Raw genomic sequence first — 19,649 nt, forward strand, 5'->3', positions numbered from 1 at the left:
TTTATTCAATTAAATTCGCAATTATCGAACCTCAACGTTATTGTTTGGTGACCGTGTTATTCGTATTATTTGCAATGATGCTTCGGAACAATTAATGAGTAAAACTTTTGAATAAAACGTGAAAGATACGGCAAAACAATTAAACAAAACATGAAAGACACGATAAAATGTATAAATAAATCGTACGAAATAAGTATGGTTTTACAAAAAATATTATTACACTTTTAGACATATAATCTACAAATATATATACGCTACAGATACATAATCCATAAATCAGACGAATTCTAATTAGATATTTACAAAACTTTCGTCAAAATATAATGAGAAAGAAATGATCTAAATACAATTAATAATGTGGCGATGAATTAATCGTAGAACAAAATTTGTGATTTTCCAATGATTAAATTTATTTACGCAGATAAATCTGGTTTGCGAGCAAAACGCAAATTCGGCTAACTATAATCGAGGGAGTCGAGTGTCGCAGCGCTCGTTTCATGTGTCAGACTTGTGGTTGAATGTGACCTCTTATCGGGCCGTTGACGCACGCTTGTCCCTCGGTGGAATCTCCAATTATGAGTTCTCGACACCGGTTACGCTTCACGGTAAAAGACCGCGTCCGCAGTGGAATTTCCGGACCCCTTGCTCTCGTAACCGATGTAACCTCTTAACATTCGATGTCGATTGTCGCATCATACGGATTACCAAGTTTGCGTTCTCTTGCACAAAGGATTCCGGTTGTAAATGTTGACGCAATATCGGTCGGTTCGATTTCAATCGCTTTGTGATTGAACTGGTATGTTTCACGTTAATATCGCGGCAATGAAAATAATCTGTTAGATTTTTAAAGTGTAATTTACTTCATGGTTTATTCACGTACACCCAGAACAACACACACGAGATTAATACATAGATTAAGTTTAAAATTGAACTTTAGTTACTTTTTATTTTACCACCTTTTTCCTCTTTTTTTTTTATACAGTGAAGTATTTAATTCTAATCGATATTCACGTATCCAGCGGACCCGAACATTTTCTTCAACTGTGTTATAAAAAGTTATTTATAACAAATGTTTTTCATAACCTTACATAATCTTCAAAATGAAAAAAAAAAATCGTTCAGTCATGTTAACTTTAAGCAAAGGTACATTAATTTAAAGTATACTGGATCCGCGAATACCAGTTAAGAGAGAACGGATATCGATTAGAGTTAAAAATACAAAATACGCATACAAGTTATAGGAAGAAGATTGATGTATATTTAAAAGATTCAAAAGTGAGAGAGATTCAAATTATTACTGGTTAGTGGGGTTAATGAAGAGTTTTTTTAAATTACATATTAAATTTGCCAATATTGCCTCACGTAATCGCGTACTCGAAGTCGACGATATTTTCCTGACCAGCTACCACTGTACACGATAAAACGAATAATGTTCGATCCTGTGCGAATAACATCGCTGGCTGTCTGCGTAAATAAAGTTTACGGAATCTTTCTCGTAACAATAGCTTCACGTTAATGGATTTTAACTGTTACTATGTATGCAATAAGATCAGTAAGCATTGTGACACTCTTAGTAAGAATGCAATTTCTGTGCTTTCCACCAACGAACAAGTTCTGCTAGTGTCTCGCGGAATCTCTACGGCACGTACCGCTACAAAACGAACAGAAAGCTTTTGCGGCATTATTACGGTATATATACGTTAAAGTTATACAAGTCATTTTCGTCTTCGTTTTGAGAAACATAAAATTTTAGACAAGTATCCAGCATAAAATCCAACCGCTTTGATGTCGCAATTTTTTTACGATCCTGTAAGAGATCCAAGCTTTATTGCCATTTTAAAATAATTACTCGAAGAGTAATGCCTCGTGAAATTCTGGCCGGTCGCTCATATGAGAATGTCACGCGAAAATGGTGGATTACATCGCCGTCGATGGTGAGCCAGTAAATTTGCTCACCGTCTGAAAATGTCGCGCGGTCGGAATTTGCGGAAAGACGCCGGCCAACATAGAAGAAAGTAATTTAGATCGCTCTTCAAAGGGACCCCAACTTGGAACGTGCTATGAAATTACTACCGTCGGATCATGAATCAGACTTTCCTGTTGCAACTCACAATGGTTTTATAAGGGTTTAGGAATTTAGTCGAAAATAAACGTTCAAATCGTTTTCACGCAGATGTGTCTAGCTTATGTTATAATAACTGTCCCATTATCAGAAGGAAATATTAACAAGAGACACATTCCTGATTCTGTTTCAACGACTGTATAAAAATAGGAGTGGGATTATTAAGTAAAATTATGATGACTCTCAAAAAAGCTTGCGCATTTCGTTGACGCATTAGCCATTTGAATATTTATGACGAGACTCGTAACTTTTTCGCATGAGACTTGGTGCAAAATTTTTGCAAAAAGTTGCTCCATTAGTCACAAGAGAGATGCACGTTAAAAGAAGCCCTAATCGATATATCATCATGATGCAACGCGTGTTACGACAAACTGTGACGGACGGTAAACACGGAGCACTTCGTACAAAAAAAACCAGCATCGTCGCAACTTCAGCAATCTGTTTTAGTTTCGGAGTTAATATTTTCCCCAGGAGAGCTGAACGTGTTCCTGCATGTTTAGGTTTATAGACGTATGCTACGTCGATGTTGCGCATTGTTCCAATACATCGCACGCTGACGCAAAAGTAAAACGACTGTCAGAAAGTAGCGAGGGGTGTCGAAGTTGGAGGAATGACTTTAGTTCCACCAGTGAAATCTGCGAGACGAATTCGCGCGCGGTCACATTATGAGCTGTGAGCGCTGAAAAACTTCAAAAATCCGCAAATTTGCGAACTCCGAAGAACTGTCGTGCCATGTTTTTATTGTTGATAAAAAAAAAAAACACACGAAGGAAAAATTTTGAGAATGTATATGTACTGAGAAGGAGAGAGAAGAATTTAATACTGATTGCTTTTTAATACTAATTCTCATAAAATTGATCTTAAACTATAATGGTCCATGCGTATGTTATTTGCGGTAAGAGAAATCTCTTTTCGTGCAAGAAATAACTTCGCATGCGACTATCATTAGAGATTCGAGTCGATCATTGATGCGTCGTCGAATGCGGAACTCTCTTATGCGGTTCGTTCTTCTTGTATAACTCGAGCACGCAATAACTTCCACCTGTTCGTGAGAATCGTACGTGTTCTGAATGTTATTCTAGCGGGAATAGTTTACGATTTTATGGAACAAATGCTTTCTCGCTGTGAACCGTATTATATCATCGCTTTATGTCGTTCCTGTACAGCTTTCACTCAAAATATAAACTGTACGCTTATATAATCTGACAGTACCTCAGTCGATGTGAAGCAAATAAAACGAGAGGCAGTTCCCTCTGAAACGATATAGTCCCTTTTTTTTTTAATACGACGATAAAAAATTTTTCATCGGCAAACAGCTGCAACGAAGTCGACTGACATTTTGTAAAGTTACAACTTTGTTCTTGTCACGAATAAAAGTTAACTAATTATTTACGTAAATCGTTTTGAATGGATGTATCTGTCGGCGGTTTTCCGTAAAATATCACATTTCCTGAAAACTTGTTTAAACAGCTTGCGTCCAAGTTAAGTAGATATTTGTCGCTCAAGTGCACTCTTGAGCACACCGATCGTTCAATTTCATTTTATAGAAAGGTTGAAGTGCACCTGAGATGAGAGACGGCAACGAAATCGTGTTCCCGTTCGGTAGAATCCTTCACGTCCATCGATTTACACAGAAAACTTGCGGAAATTTCTATGGAATCAAACGTATACTTTACAAAAAATAACATTTACCGAATAGAGTATCACGACAGTGTCGGATGAAAAAACTAAAATAACGTTGCATAAGATATTCTCATTTTTTAATGTTAGAGATACATCTTCACTTAATTTCGCCCTATCTTTAAAACGATATATCTTTTTTTATAGACGGAAAATATCCTTTTAAATTTTTTGATGCGTATACTATCGGTTACGGCTAAAATATGGATTAATCTTTATATGACTCACTCCGTCCGGATGATATTTCGGCACGCCGCTCGGCGTTGTGTTGCTCCCACAAAATTCGGCCAGAACATCCTGGAGCTTCCGCGTGGAATCTGAGAAACAATTAACGGTTTGACAATTTGTTGCACTCGTAATTAAATTCTATATGATATTGAAAGAATAATTGTCAAGTATCAAAGAGAATCTAAATAATATAACACATGTTTTATTAATAGTCGAAAATTTAATAAAATATTTCATAACAATACGTATAAAATGTAAAAGCAAATTAAAAAAGTAATTTTATTGGGTCAGAAAAATTTGATTGGCGATGTGTATGACGTAAAATGCTCACAATTTTTTAAATATTCAAATGCTTCCAATCTTAGCTTTGTAAATTGATCATTCCAATAAATGTATATAAAAAAAAAAAATATATTAAAGTTGTAAATATATCAATATTTCGTGAGAGATTTTTTTCTGGTTGATTCGACATGTCAGCAAATGTGTCACGAACAAGTTAGTTTCTGAGATAGACAGTTGAAGAGAGAGGGCGATTGATCCAACCATCTTGAAGTCAACTGTTTACAGAAGAAACAACGGTGATAAATTGACTAATAATAGGAGGCCATTGGCCTAATCTACCCGCGCTGACGTCATAATGCACTTAATGGATCAGGATATTTTTGGGCCACTACTATTTTCAAGCCGATTGACGGCCACGGATCGTATTCGAACGAGTAGATGATTAATGCGTCCAGCTAAAATTCCTGTTTCCGCCTCAATGACTGTCCGTCTCGCATAACTGCCGATGATTATTGAACAATTATTTTATAACGGTAGAATAGCCACAAAAATGAATTGCAAACAGTAACTTTATGACAAAGCAAATTTTTTTTCGAAAGCTGTACTCATTACGATAAATTTATTCTGTTTTAAAAAGTTATAGACGTTCGAGCATTAATTTTCAAATACATTTAATGTTGATTTTTTTGTTAAACAATCTTTGATTTGTACAGTCGATTTATAATTTAATTTATTATTGTTTTTACGTTATTGTTTAACTTAAGAGAGAATGAAAGAAAATGTTTGTCAGTTAATGTTTGTCAGTTAAAATACGTATGGAAAGAATTATTTTGCTGAAGGTAGGTAAAAATTTAATCAGATACAGATCTGAAAATAAATTTTGTTGGATTATGAAAATAATTGTGTGGGAAAGTCAAGCATAATAAGCAATGCTGTAAAAAGTTTTGACATTTTTAGTAACCAGCTTGAGTGTTCTACATAATTATTTTTACAGCCATCAAATTTATTTTCAGATCTATATCTAATTAACTTAAATTTTTAGATACCCATTTTAGCAAAACCGTTCTTCCCGTGCAATAAACGTATACTTGTTCGATTATTTTTAAATAATCGTAATGATATTTTTTGATTTCTTGATCTCTCTCATCTCCCAATCGCATTCTATTTCTGCGAATTCTAACGCGAGAATCCTTTGTTTCGCACAATGTTGTACTATTTCGAATGAAAGATTATGTACCAGGATGGAAGCCATATTACGATAATGCCAGTAAATTTCTTGACGAACGGCGGCAATTTATTCAGCTTACACGACAAAGTGCAGCGCTTGTTCGATGAATTAGTGCTTTCCTGCGCGAACGTTGCGTATGTTGCTTCTTCTCGAAAGACATAGGCGTTGCTACAGCGTCGCATCTTCCTGTCAGCCGGATGTAAAATACTAGACAGTGGAAACACCTGTACGTCATCAAGCCCGCGATCGAGGAGTTTATGCGCGGAAAATTCGAAGCGCGTTTACTGCCGGTCGCTAAATCGGAAAAACGGAAATGTACGGCAAAATTATACGAATTTCAACGTTCGGATCTACATATTATATTAATTAGAGATTATAATGTAACAAGCGGCTTTATACACGTGTTCATTTGAATTATTCATTCCAATCGGGAATTTTTTGAAATCTCGCGATTGTTTTTACCCAAAGCAATATCCGCGAAAATGTCTACGAGGGTTTCAAGAAAATATTGCAAGCTACTTAACGCATAAATATTTTTAATTAAAGTTTTAAATGCATATAATTTTATAAACTTATTTCAAGCAACATGCGCGAATTGCACGATGCTTCGTAACGAAGAGAGCGAACGAAGACATATAAATTGTTGATTATTCGACATTTCTTTTTTCAACGTGATAGTATTTACGTTTTATATCCATCTTGATGTATTTTTAATAGCTTTCATTCAACAAACTTCCAGTTGTTGACTTTCATTCTGCGTAATTGAACGGAGCTAATTACCACTTCGTTTCAGTTATATTTAATTGAATTAAGTGCTATCTGTAATTAAAGATAGTGCCCCGTTGCTAGCCACATAATTTAAGAATATTCACTATGGCACACGAAAGTCTCAGGTAATTTACGACAATCGAAGACAGAAAATTTACATTTATGTATTAAAAAAAAATTATATTGTTCTATTCTATCAGAAAGATGTTACAAAACATCTTAACAAAATGCCAGAATGTGTTTTTTATTACAACGTACTAACTTACGTATTAATTTACGTTTTGACGGTAACAAATAATGTTATATTATCTTTCATTGTTCAAATAAGTTACTTTCTTGTGACTATAATCTAATTCGTGCGACGATAGTTACCCGATAGCGCGCGTAAACTTCAGTTACTTCCATCGCAACGAAACTTTTAAAGAACGCAACAGGCAACACGAGAAGCTCATTTGTATTCAATGAGTAAATTCGGGATAAAATTATCGCACATTCGATTCGATTCGGAGCAAATAAAATTACATCATTTGATTCATTCGGAGGATACTGTATGAATGGTCGCCTAATCAAGTATACACTCAAAATTACAAACTGAATTCGAATTTGAAAATGTTGAAAAAAAATGTAAAATTAATTCATTGACTTTGACGTAAATAGAAGTAAAATAATAATTCGTATAATATAGCGGTTACAAATTTGCAAATATCGTAAAGCGTTAAAAAAAATGTTTGAAACTTTATTTTGGTTCTTTATATCAAATAATCGTCTTTATTCAGAACTTTGAAATCAGCTTGAATATTGATAAATAGTTAAGAGACTAATCTTCATTAAGTGTCCGCAAATTAATAACACCGTCTATTAAGCGAGAATTAAGCCAGATGTATATAAAGTTGTTCGTGTTAAATTTTGCCGATGCTAGATAAGTCAAAGTTGGTTAAAACTTCATCAGTAACGCAGACTTTAGGATTTACGACCTGTAAAAAAAAAATTCAAAAGAAAAAAGAAAGAAACCGTAGTTCTCCGTTGTGATTTATCTGCATTATTTTACACGTTTCAGCACTTCCTATTCCGTTTCTTTCTTTTGCTACTTACAAGCTGCCAAGTCCTGAAGTTGTTGGAATTCAGCTGGCGAGAGCTTATCCCAATGGAAGGTCATCCTTACTTCTGATCTATATATCCCTCAGGACGAGTGGCCAGATGCTGGATACTGAAATTCGTCACCTACAAATCAAAAGATATCGCTGTTTGTAAAAACGCGATCGGTGTCTCTCTATATGGCTTTGTTATTCAAGATCTCCATATAGAAATAACTAAGTATCTCTATATTTTATTGAATTAAATTTGAAATTATTTATAGCTAACCTTATTACATCTCTGCACTATGAAGAAAATAATACACCTATGTTCGATAAGCTTCAGTGAGTTGATTAACATTTCAGACTATTTATAGCGACTAGCTAAATAGTCAATATCGAGTCAATTTCTTTATGTTTTTTTGCATATCTTTAGAGAAATATTAATGATTCTTTTGTGTAACACGCTGATTGAATTAATTTTTTAAATATTAAATATATTTATAAATTGATGCTGATATGAAATATTTATTATTCGCCTTCTATTCATGCAATTCGGGGGAAAAATGCAACGTGTCATTTAAATCAAATGTAATAACAAATTAAATAATATCAAAATAATAACAACACGATTAATTAAATAAATTATTTAACAGAAAGAAATTAGATTCAAAGCATTGTGCGGCTTTAATTATGTCAATTATCTGTTAGATCAACCTAGAAGTGCTTTTGATATTGATTTACTATTTGTTAGTGGTTTATATTAATATAGTCTGTTGCGATCTCACACATATATACACATTCGTTGCGCATCAGTCGTTCGGGCAAATTACAGATTTACGGTCACTGTGGCCGCTTTTCTCTCGCTGTAAACGCGTCAATGTGCAAGAGAGGTATCCGAACGATCGAACATGTTCCTTCCGCAAACATGTGGCAACGGCTGGACACATCCTCTGTCAGCGAAACCTGTGATGTTCGATGAAACTCGTTCGTTTGGCATTTTGAACCGTTCACCGATCTCTTTTCACTGTACTGTCTTTAGCTGAGCCGCGTAAAACTTTATCCACGGTGGTAAAACCGTGACACGATATTCACAGGTCCAATGTATCGAATCTTTTTCCAAAATTCGCTATGGTCAGCTACAGGCTTTAATCCGCGAAAAATTAAATTTTTGTTGAAACGCTATCTATAATAAGTCGCTATATTTTAAACTACACGTGTTTGTCTTTTTTTTTATAAATAATCTATGTGAAATATAAATAAAAGGTTATTTAATAAACGTGAAAAATCACGTTCATAATACATATATTGCGTTCCTTTCTCTCTAAAATTTTATCAATTTTTCTGTCCGTTCTGAAACGAAATATATAGTGAAACAAATATGAACCTATAATTGCATTTATGCATTATTGATTTTTTTTATGCACATTAATTTGTTATTGTTTTCATTCAAGTGATTTTTAATTTAGTGATTATTATTTTTCAGTCCATTTTCTTTTTCTCAACCATAACAATTATTATTAATCGACTAATAATGATAATTTAATTAATACTCTTTTTCGATAATTTAATTATGTCGAATAACAAGTTTTAACCGTTGCAAATTATATAATTTTCTTTTGCATGAAAATTTTCGATCGTTACTGAAAATTAATCGATAACTCAATTAAGCGACGCTAACGGGTTAGCGAAACAAAGCGCGCAATATGCGATAATAAACTCATTCATGAATATTGATTTGAGAATATTCGACGTACCTTTATCTTTCGGGACGTATTAAATATTTCATGATAACACCGTTCGCTTGTTTTTGCGTGTATATGCAAAGTAATCGTACAACTCAGTCGCTTTAGTTTAGTTAATCGATGATTAATTTGCAGAAGTGCCAATAGCAGTTCAATGAATCAGAACTTCTTCTTTCTTCCTCTTCCGAGATAAACTGTGTTCAGTTCTCACGTTAGCAATTGTGCTAATTGAATTAACCATATCGATTAGCGTTAATCAGAGTTGAAGAGGCCCTTATTGTCATTCACGTAGCGAGATCAGACGAAAGGGCGGGTCGTGAGCCGTTTGTGTATCGTCGCATTAATCTACGAAACACAGTCGCGACAAGTGCTAGGAGACGTAATTATTCAATTAGTGATACCGAACTACCGTGAATAATGAACTTTCGACGGATGATGAGTAAAAGATAGGTCATTGGTGGGATGAATTTTTTACAAATTCACAAAAATTAATAAGTAACTCGTACTTTAATATTTTGTAAAAATATTTGTAAAGTTGTACATTAAAAAAAATTGTATATAAATGTGTTGTAACTAATTACTTGGTCTAATTAAATTCTGTTTTCGTTCAAAGTGGAATTTCAGACTTAAATATTTCCATGTTTATATACATATTCAATTCTACAAACTGCATGTCGAAATCTTTTTCAGTCTTGAAATGCAATCATAAACAAAACTTTTCAGCGAAAAGATTTCAGCGCGCAGTTTACGGAATTGGACATGTATATAAATTCGCACATTCAAGCACTATAAGATCCGTTTTGATCAAAAATAGAATTTCTCTAAACAAGATCTATTCTCATCGGTCCAATATCGAATTATAATTGTAATTACTTAGTATTACATTTCCTAGTATTACATTTCAAAGAAAAGAATGCACAGGACCACGAATAATCCTATCATGTGTGCTAAGGGTTAATTGAAAGAGATATCTTACACAATTTGTTCATTGGAAGTGAGAAATCGATGCGACAGAGATGAGAATTCAATTACTATTTCAGATTTTCGTTCCAATATCTATAGAAGAAATATAATTAATTCAACAGTGTTCATCAATGTCAAGATGAAACTGCCAACGTTTTATAACTTTTCGACTTTAAAAAGAACGTTGATCAACGTCGGAATCACCTTTCAACTAATGTTCCGCTGGAAATCGATAGCCATTCCACAAGAAATCAATTAGTACTGTCATATATATATATATATATACTGACATATATATCGTATATATAACTTATTACTTATTTTATTGTTAATGTGTGATTGACAATTTAGTTTACTAACACAAGTATTTTTTGTACTTGTGTAAAATAAAAATAAAAATAAATTAATATGTAGAATAAATAATATGGAAAAGCTATTAATATTTAGATGCTTTACTTTATTTTCTTTTTTCTCTCTTCCCAAATACGTTTTTAATAAAATTTGAGAGGTTCGTGCTTGACTCCTTCAGGATTTAATGTTACATAAACTGGCGCAAGAAAGCAATATATTCAGAAATTTTTTCAATAATCTGTATATTTCATCGATGAATAAAAAAATAATAGTAAATATTTTATAATCACATAATATATTCCAACAATTTAGTAAAAAGAGACAAATTATTATTAATCATATTTATAATTATGCTATTTATTGATAACTGAGCTTTGATATAAAGCGAACTAATGTGAAATGATAAAATAATATATCTGGAGCTATATAAAAGGCAAAATTAAAAAAAATTAATATTAGAGTTGAAAAAAAAATAAATAACAGATAACACATCGGTCCGCGTGTAATTAGTTACGGGACTGAGTGTACAAATTTTGTGGAATTAATTAATCAATTTGGATCGTTATAACTCGAGAGACTATCTTCTCGTATCAAAATTTTCAACTCCAATTAATATCCAAAATACGCTATTAAAGCGTTGTATAGCGGTTGTGGAACATTTTATGTAATGAGAATATGGTATACCGTGTTACCGCGAGTTTATTTACATAATACAATTATATTATTGAAAGTATTTTACGTATTATGATGTGAAAAAATATGAAAATTCTCTTTACGCAACATTAATTCTTCTTTTTATCATTTTGTGAATTATTAAATAAAACAAATAGCGTCTTGTATAATGGGTCATTTCAGATGATATTAATTAAATAGTCAGGAAGAAAGAAAAACGTTTCCCTCTAAAAAATATGGATGTTGATTTAACACCATATTTATATAATTTTCACCGTGTTGATATTGAAATATCAATATATGTATGGATTTAAATTCACATGATATTGATGTTAATATAAACACCATAAGCTTTAAATATACATATATTGATGTTGACATATCAGCACGATGTAAATTATACAGATATTGTACATATTGAATCCATATCCACATTTTTTTAGAGTGTTTCGTCACTTTTCGAATCAGTAATTTCTGCACGAAAAAAAGGGTTTTCTAAAGTATCTAAAAATTTAGCTAGATATACAAATCTGAAAATAATTTTATTTGGAAATCAACACGATTAGATGTAGAATGTTTAAGCGGCAATGATAATATATTACGAAAAGTTTTAATATTTTACTAATCAATTTAAGCGTCCTATTTAATTATTTTGATGGTTCAAGCAAAATTTTGAGATCTCTATCTAGCTGAATTTTTGGATATTTCAGCAAAACCATTCTTTCTGTGTGCTATCTGTAAATACCATCAAGTATTCGCTAAATGTTACACCCGCTGCGCCGCGATTTTTAATCTAAGCCGGATGTGAACTGGAATTAATGGAACCGCCAGTGCGGCAACAGTTCAAAAGCAAGAGTTCAAATAACGGGGGCCGATAATGCTGTGAATAAAAAGAAAATTTAGCATAATATCAACGGATTATCATCGCCGTTTCGCATGAGACCCTTAATTCGCGGTGTGCATACAACGAGCTGTTGGTAGAACGAGCACAATCGACAAACACGATGCGATGCATGATCGCATTAATCCCGAACGTATCCGCTTCTCCATGTAATACTTCACTACCGATGTGTGATTCGATCATTTCCTCCCTCCTCTCCTGCGGGTACAGATTCGCCGATAATTTCGTCCGGATTATATAATCCGGGTTTATAACGCGCAGAACGGGATTCGGCGCTACTTGCACGCGCGGTTCGCCCGCGTGCGTGCCACGAGCGTGAAATGCAATTTTATTGCTCCGCTGGCTTCTTCCGTGATTTACCGTGTACCGTCGGCTGTGTCCCCGAACACACTCGCATTCGAATAAAATGCCAATCGATGGCGGTGAGCGCGTAATTAGTTTCACACGCGAATCCAAATGAAGGGCAGCTCGAGATGCGGCCTGGTGCGCGGCCGTTTAATCTACCCCCCCCTGGAGAAAAATAAATCCCTGAGCCAGGGGGATGGTCGCGATTGCGAGACTTTTTCGCGCGACAGCCGTCACTGCTTTTTGTTGAAATGAGGAAAAAGTGGATTTGCTTGAAAAATGTAGATGAGTTTATTTTAGAAAGAGACTCGAGTTACAAATGATTTTCAAAAAGTCTGTATACATGGTAACCCGTACAATGTAATCATGTTCGTAAGTAACTTTATATTGTCATAGATATTCGCATTAATTATGAAGAAAATTGGTAACGCATATGCTTATATGAGAAAAATTAAATATCTTCCGTTACGTAAATATCTTGTTTGCAAGACTTGCAAGAACGATGTGCAAAAGGATATTAGAGAGAGAGAGAGTTCGCTTCTAAAAACTTTTTCAATCACTTGCGGCGTTTGTAGAGTCTACAAATATTTTTTTGCACAAACGAAAAAAATTTACGCGCGGTTGTAGTTTCCCATATGTTTTTCTTTCAATTGACAAATTGTTCCCATCCAGTTGCAGAAACGCATTGCGGTTAGTAAATTAAAATTCGCAGATTTTTTTCCTATTGATTTTCACTTTCATTTTGTCGCACCCAATATGTCGCTAAATAATTACGTCTCCATACATTGCGGCAGATTTTCAAAAAAATTCACGTTCTATAAACGATTAATTTCGAATTAAGAACTTATTTGTTCAAACTTTGTTCCGATTGTAAAATACGTATTGCAGAAGTTACAACGCAAATTGTAGATAAAGAACTGTCTTGCTGATCCAACGGGTTATCCATCATCTAAATGGGATGAATATTTCGCGGTACTCCGCGGATGTCGTAATTACTGAAAGTATTCGCGCATTGTCGTTTCGCGATTTAATCTCTCCTATTTTTACAACCTGAAAGAAATTGCGTTTCTTCTTGCGCGGTGAAGGAAATTCGTTCAGAATAGAATAACGCGTTTCACGTTACAGCGCTTACAACGACCGATGAAATCGCTGACGGAACGTGGTTAAGTAAATTTATTATCCTGTCCCAACATCCAAATGAAATATACGCCGTCGTCAGTTATCCATGATAGGAGCATCCACGAAGACAATTACGATCCATGGTATATCAGTTGCTCGAATACGACGTAGTGTGTGTACGTATAAGACGCTGCGCCCATAATATTGCCCATTAAACTTAATAGTATATACTACAAATTGTATTCTCGTTGATGTTACATTAATGAATTCTCCATATTATGACCTCCTGAGATTATAATTAAATTATAAAATTATACAAATATATTTCTTTCAATATTATTACGTTTAGTTAATTTTAGCGCGCTATAGAAAAATTATGATAACGAGAATAATAATTTTTAATCTTTATAACATATTTACCTATACATATTGTATTTAAAATCTTTACATCTACTCGCGTGTGTGTCCTTATTATTTTAATAGCGGCAAGGACGGCTTCAATTTATAACGCGAATAAGCAATGTTATTTGCAGAATACTTTTGCGGATAAGCGATTTCTGCAATTGACAAAGAATAAAACCGTTATGAGGCTGCTCGAGACAGAAATATAAAGTAATATATTATGTAAATTATGATATGACGCAAAAATACGCTGAGCTTTTTCTCGAAGAGACTTATTTCTGATGACGGGATAAATGTTATGTACTCCTTGAAGTATAGGTACATGTTCGTTTAATCGTATTCTATTTATTTAAACAAACGTAATTTAAATAAGTTTATTGTACGATTTTATAAAACAATAATCAATCGTTAACAGTATACGTACTTAACGCATAAGCCTGCCTTCTTAACAAGATATGATTAACGACATAATTAACATGATATTTGTATAATAAGATATTAATAGTATTTATTAATTTAATCAAAGCCATGTAAAAAGAGTCGTATTTATTAAAAGGGAAGGAAGGGATTAGATTGATATTAGAAGATTACAAGCCTTGAGTGTAAATTTTGCACATCTATGAGCATGTTATGTAAATGGGCGACTTTATGTTAGACGCTTATTGCTCCAGACAGTTTTAGTCTTATTCTATGCTATGCTTATACATTTTGTATGCCATAAGATCGGAACATAGATCTTTGCATAACACAGAATGGATAAAGCATAAGAAAATCCACCAATCACAGTCTTTTATTTCATAATAAAGAAACAGAAGAAAATAAAGGACTTTGATTGATTCATTTTCTTATGCGTTATGTATTATGCAAGACGGGCTTCCGCCGTTTAATCCTTTCTGTTTTGTAATATGTATATGTTACTATAAACTGTATGTTGCTCGCGTAAAACGAATAAACGCGCAAATGAGGATATCTCAAAATTTTAGCCTTAAAATAAATTTGCGCGTTAAATGTCAACTTGTACTTTCCGACATTATCTAACATCAGATATGTAACTGTAATATGAATTCGCGTTAACATTAAATAGATTATTTATAAATATAACATAGAGACCATTTATAAATAATATGAGATTAAAATAAATTGAATTAATAATTTATTCTTATATACGCTTTATGTAAAATAATTAATCCATAGCATATGTGTTAAAAACTTTTAAGCCTATTTTATTCTTTTTTATTTGTTAAAATGAATTAAAATTGTGAAATATCTTTTGCGCGTACAGGATTTAACTGTTTTATGCAAGCATCATTATGAATAGTAAAACTATCAATACATTTACACTTTTGATGTCAACTTTTATTTTTCAATATTATCTGATATAATACTCATTTGTCTGTTCGCGATTCGAATGTACTTCGCTTATTGTTTTCACTTTTCGTTTTGTAATTTCGTTTTTTACAAAACGTTCGGAATCGCTGCCAATCGTGATGCCGGTGAAATAAAATTTAAGAGGCAGATCAATGGACTAAGTGAAAAACCCTCTGTCGTTCGTTCGCGCTGGTACGACGATAATTGATTTACGATAATGCCGTAGTGAATATGCGTTGCTGAAAGCGCAGAGGATTTAACGGGGAGGTACATAAAGTCCAACAAAGTCCAGCCTATCTTTACCCTCTCTCTTTTTCTTTTTCTACTCTATCGTCCTCTCTCCCTCTCTTTGACAGAATAATTCCGCGCCAGGAACCATTACATACTCGTAATTAAAACTGTGTAGAACTTTGTAACCTTTATAAAGATGTCCGTGCGTGTGTGCTTGTTAAATAGAAGAAAAGAACAGATTATATAATCGATTGACAATTAAACACGGAATTGTCCGGCTATCAATAGCAACTTCTAACCAAAAAAATGTCTCATTTTACTAAAGCAAGCTTGACAATGAATATTATATTACCAGAAAAAATATAGCTGTACTCTGTAACAATGCTGATGATCATGCCTGACTTAGAATTATATATACGTATATACGTATACGAAAGCTATGTTGCTATTTCAGATATGTTCATTGAATATGTTTATTGAAGTCATAAATCACATTTTTTACAAATCATTTTATTAGGGAAATCAATAGCAGATAATGGAATTATTGCATTACACATATAGGGAAATTAAAATGTATGTAAAACTTTAATGAATATATGAAATAACGGGTCCGAGATAATAAAAGGATATTGAAATTCTCTCTCTCTCTCTCTCTCTCTCTCTCTCTCTCTCTCTCTTTCTCTTTCTCTTCAATGCAGTAAATCTGATGAATATGGTATTCGCCTTTCGAAGTAGCTAATGATCTTCGTATGGCGCTTAATAGTTACGCATTGATTGCAATTAACTAGATTAGATGGATAATTAGGGCACCCCTCGAGACACACCTTGTACATTGTATGTATACCTATGTTACACACATGCATATACTTAACTCGGTACATTATAGTAATGTATAACGCGAAAGCTTAAAATTAGTCGTATTGCACGTTGATTGCATACTGTAACACATTCTGGCTAATGCTAAGAATAACATTGTGAGCATAATTGCCAGGAAGATAATTTCTTAATACCGTTATTACTTTGTTAATGAGATAAGTGGCTGAAATGTTTGTCTTTCTGTTTCGTGTAATATATGCGCAACGGCGTTATTATCAAGCAGTCACACGTGCCTGATTTTATGCATTGATAAAACCCAAGCAAGCGCAAACTGTACTATAATTAGTCGGTAAAAATATACCTGTTAGAGAAAGTACAACGCAAGCCTTCCCGTGGATTAAGTCTTATTTTCAAGAAAGATGAACTTGCTGCATACATATAATCGTTTACATAAGTTACAATTTCCACGCACTTTTATTTGTACGTCGTAGTCAAAGTATTAAATTCAGTAAATGTGTACACTTACTAGTCAATGTATACATTTACGTATATTATAGTAAATACATTGACTGCGGCAGACTACAGTAAGTGTATACATTTACTGAGTTAACACTTTGACTGTGACATATATTTACAATTATACATATCAATATATAATAATTTTTTCTTTTAATACGATATCTCTATTAAAAATTATTTGTAAAGAGACTTTGAGTCGCGAATTAGCAAATAATTCTCCCTTTCCGGGATAATTAAAATGATTGCCATTTAAAATCGCAAACATTCTACAAATAACGCTCGTATGATTACGGGCATTTGTGACAAATATAATTTCTACAGTTTTAATATATCTTTATTATATTATACAATATAATTCTTTTCGCTAATATGACATCTTTGTAGAAACTACTCGTCACCTCGTGAAGAGACTTCATGCTACAAATTGGCAATTTCATTTTTTTTTTTTTTTTTTTTTTTCCAGTATGATCAAGACAATTTCTGTTTCCGTAAAAAGTCGCGAACGATTCTACAAATAAGTAAGAAAAATACACCTGCTCGTACAATTACGGGCTCCATTTCTACAAGCATTTCACGGCGGTTCAGTAGATTGCCGATAACGAGCGACGCGTGCGGTGGTGCATCTCGAAGACGTCGATTTGCCATTTTTCTCAATAATAATGATATTTTACCTCCTATCACTGAGTTGACACTCCTATCATCGATCGCTAGTTAACGGCAATTGATACTATTAACGGAATTAGATTAGCGATTACCTAAGAAATCTGTCTCAGGTGAGGGAGATCCAGTGGGAGATCCGGATAAGACAGTAGACGCGTATTGGAATAATGCGTTTGTAACGTACATAATGTGCTAATGATCAATCCGTAATGGGAAATCATTCGATAACAGTAACAGCGCGAATAGCAATGGCGTTGCGTAATCGAACGCGTATCTGTCGGTAGTGATTCAAAATGCGATGTTAAACTACGCAAACTTGTGTTTATCCAAGAGCGCTGTTATTTCACGATCTATACCAACGGACACATTGGACACGCAGTTCCGTTGCGGTAACATACATACAGTGAGTGTAAAAAGTATTCATACAGAGAAAAATATTTTTTTGGAAAAAACTTTATTTTTAAAAAGTAAATATATTTTATCCAGCGAGAAATGAGTCATCAGATTAATCGAGTCATCGAATCGATATCGATACAATGATTTCAACACCAATTCGATGTCGATTCGACGTTTAATTGACGTTCATTTCTAGCTAGGTAATTAACAATTTATTCATAAAGAATAAAATAGACTGTATGTTTCTTAAAATTATATATACCAAAAAGATGTGTATTAATTATAAAAAATCATTTAATCTAAAAAAATAAGCGAAAATTAAAATTTGTTTATGTTAAAACAGAATACGTTCATTGTATAAAATTGCTGTAATTAATGTTTATTTTTTACAAATAAGACTTTTTTTTATAAAAGATTTCCTTGTACGAATACTTTTTGCTCTCACTGTATATACTCGATATATCTCACCGTTTCACTAGCGATGAAACGAAAAGCGTTCTTTTTTTTTTTCATCTCGACCGTCCGCGCTGTGTCATCGCTTAGCATCATATTTGTGGCCGCCGTGAAATAATCGCTATCGAAATTATCTGAAATATCTTTTCTACACACTCTGCCCTCTTTGATTACACTGTTAAAAATGTAACCACGAGCTTCCTTTACATATAAATGAAGCTCGTGGTTATGAACGAAATTAAAAGTAATGAATGATTTAACTGAAAATTAAATTACACAGTAATTACTTAAATGTAATGAACGTGTATATTAAATTTATGAAATACTTGTACTTTTATGAAATACTGTACTTTTAACAAAATTTTATGAAAAGTACATTAAATTTTATAAATTTTCATGAAAAATACAATTAAATTTTACGTATATGTACACATATATACTTTGTAGTTGTAAATACATTAAATTTAATGTAATGTCGTGAAATTAAGTTCAAAGTTGTGTAACTTAAAATTTAATGACATTTCAGAACATTTCTAGCAGTGCACGCTTTATTTGTGTACAATGAAATATTATTATAACGATCAAATATTTTTACGATGACGTAATAGCGATGTAATCTCATGTTTTATTTATTGGTATAAATATATATTTATATTTTGATGTGTATGTGTGTGTGTGTGCGTGTGTGTGTAACGTAATGAAACATATTCTCTGAAAGGTTTCGCGTAATACTGCAATAAAAGCATTGTATCAGATTTCCAGGCTTCGAAATGTCAAAGCCGGCGTGCATTCGATACGCAGTCACAATGGGCAATATCACCCTTGAAAAAAAAAATTTGAAATCCTGCACCTGGCAGCGCGACACGAGAAGCGTATTCATTTAATATCGTTCTAACCGTTTGAATTTAATATCGTAGATCACACACATCCAGTGCTGATTGGCTACATCAAAGCGATATGAAAATCAAATTGCATATATCGGACGTGTCAATCTATAATACACACATACACATGTAATACACGGATGCGTTAATTCTGCACTCCTACACATCATTACGATATGCTCGAAACGGATTTGTCCATAAGTAACTGTGCCAACAGTAAAGTTATTTATGCGGTTAAAGCGGTATTTTGATTTCCGCTTTATGTAGATTATCTCATTAAACTCTTGTGCGACTGGTTATTCATGAAAATATTAATAACCGTGTAATTGTGTAGGCAATTGAAAGAAAGAAAAGTCACGAAATGCTTTGTAATACGTAATTTTTATTTTCCAGAAATATAGATATATATATATATATATATATATATATATATATATATATAT

At 33.1% G+C, this 19,649-nt stretch overlaps 1 protein-coding gene across 3 annotated transcripts in view; it reads right to left on the reverse strand.

Moving 5' to 3' along the window:
- LOC108755700 (diacylglycerol kinase 1) overlaps positions 1 to 19,649 on the reverse strand; it is a 97,495-nt gene that overhangs the window by 41,343 nt on the left and 36,503 nt on the right. For 2 of the 3 annotated variants that reach the window (XM_018498883.1, XM_018498881.1), the window contains exons 2-3: positions 7,401 to 7,529; positions 4,031 to 4,119 (exon numbers count right to left, since the gene is read on the reverse strand). In XM_018498883.1, coding sequence (XP_018354385.1) covers positions 4,031 to 4,119; positions 7,401 to 7,464 — 153 coding nt within the window. In that variant the 5' untranslated portion in view covers positions 7,465 to 7,529. Of the gene's footprint in view, positions 1 to 4,030; positions 4,120 to 7,400; positions 7,530 to 19,649 lie in introns of those variants that run through there. The other variant, XM_018498882.1, reaches the window with a different exon arrangement.

Source organism: Trachymyrmex septentrionalis, unplaced genomic scaffold (genome assembly GCF_001594115.1).
Source record: "Trachymyrmex septentrionalis isolate Tsep2-gDNA-1 unplaced genomic scaffold, Tsep1.0 scaffold9, whole genome shotgun sequence".
Classification (NCBI taxonomy): Eukaryota; Metazoa; Arthropoda; class Insecta; order Hymenoptera; family Formicidae; genus Trachymyrmex; species Trachymyrmex septentrionalis.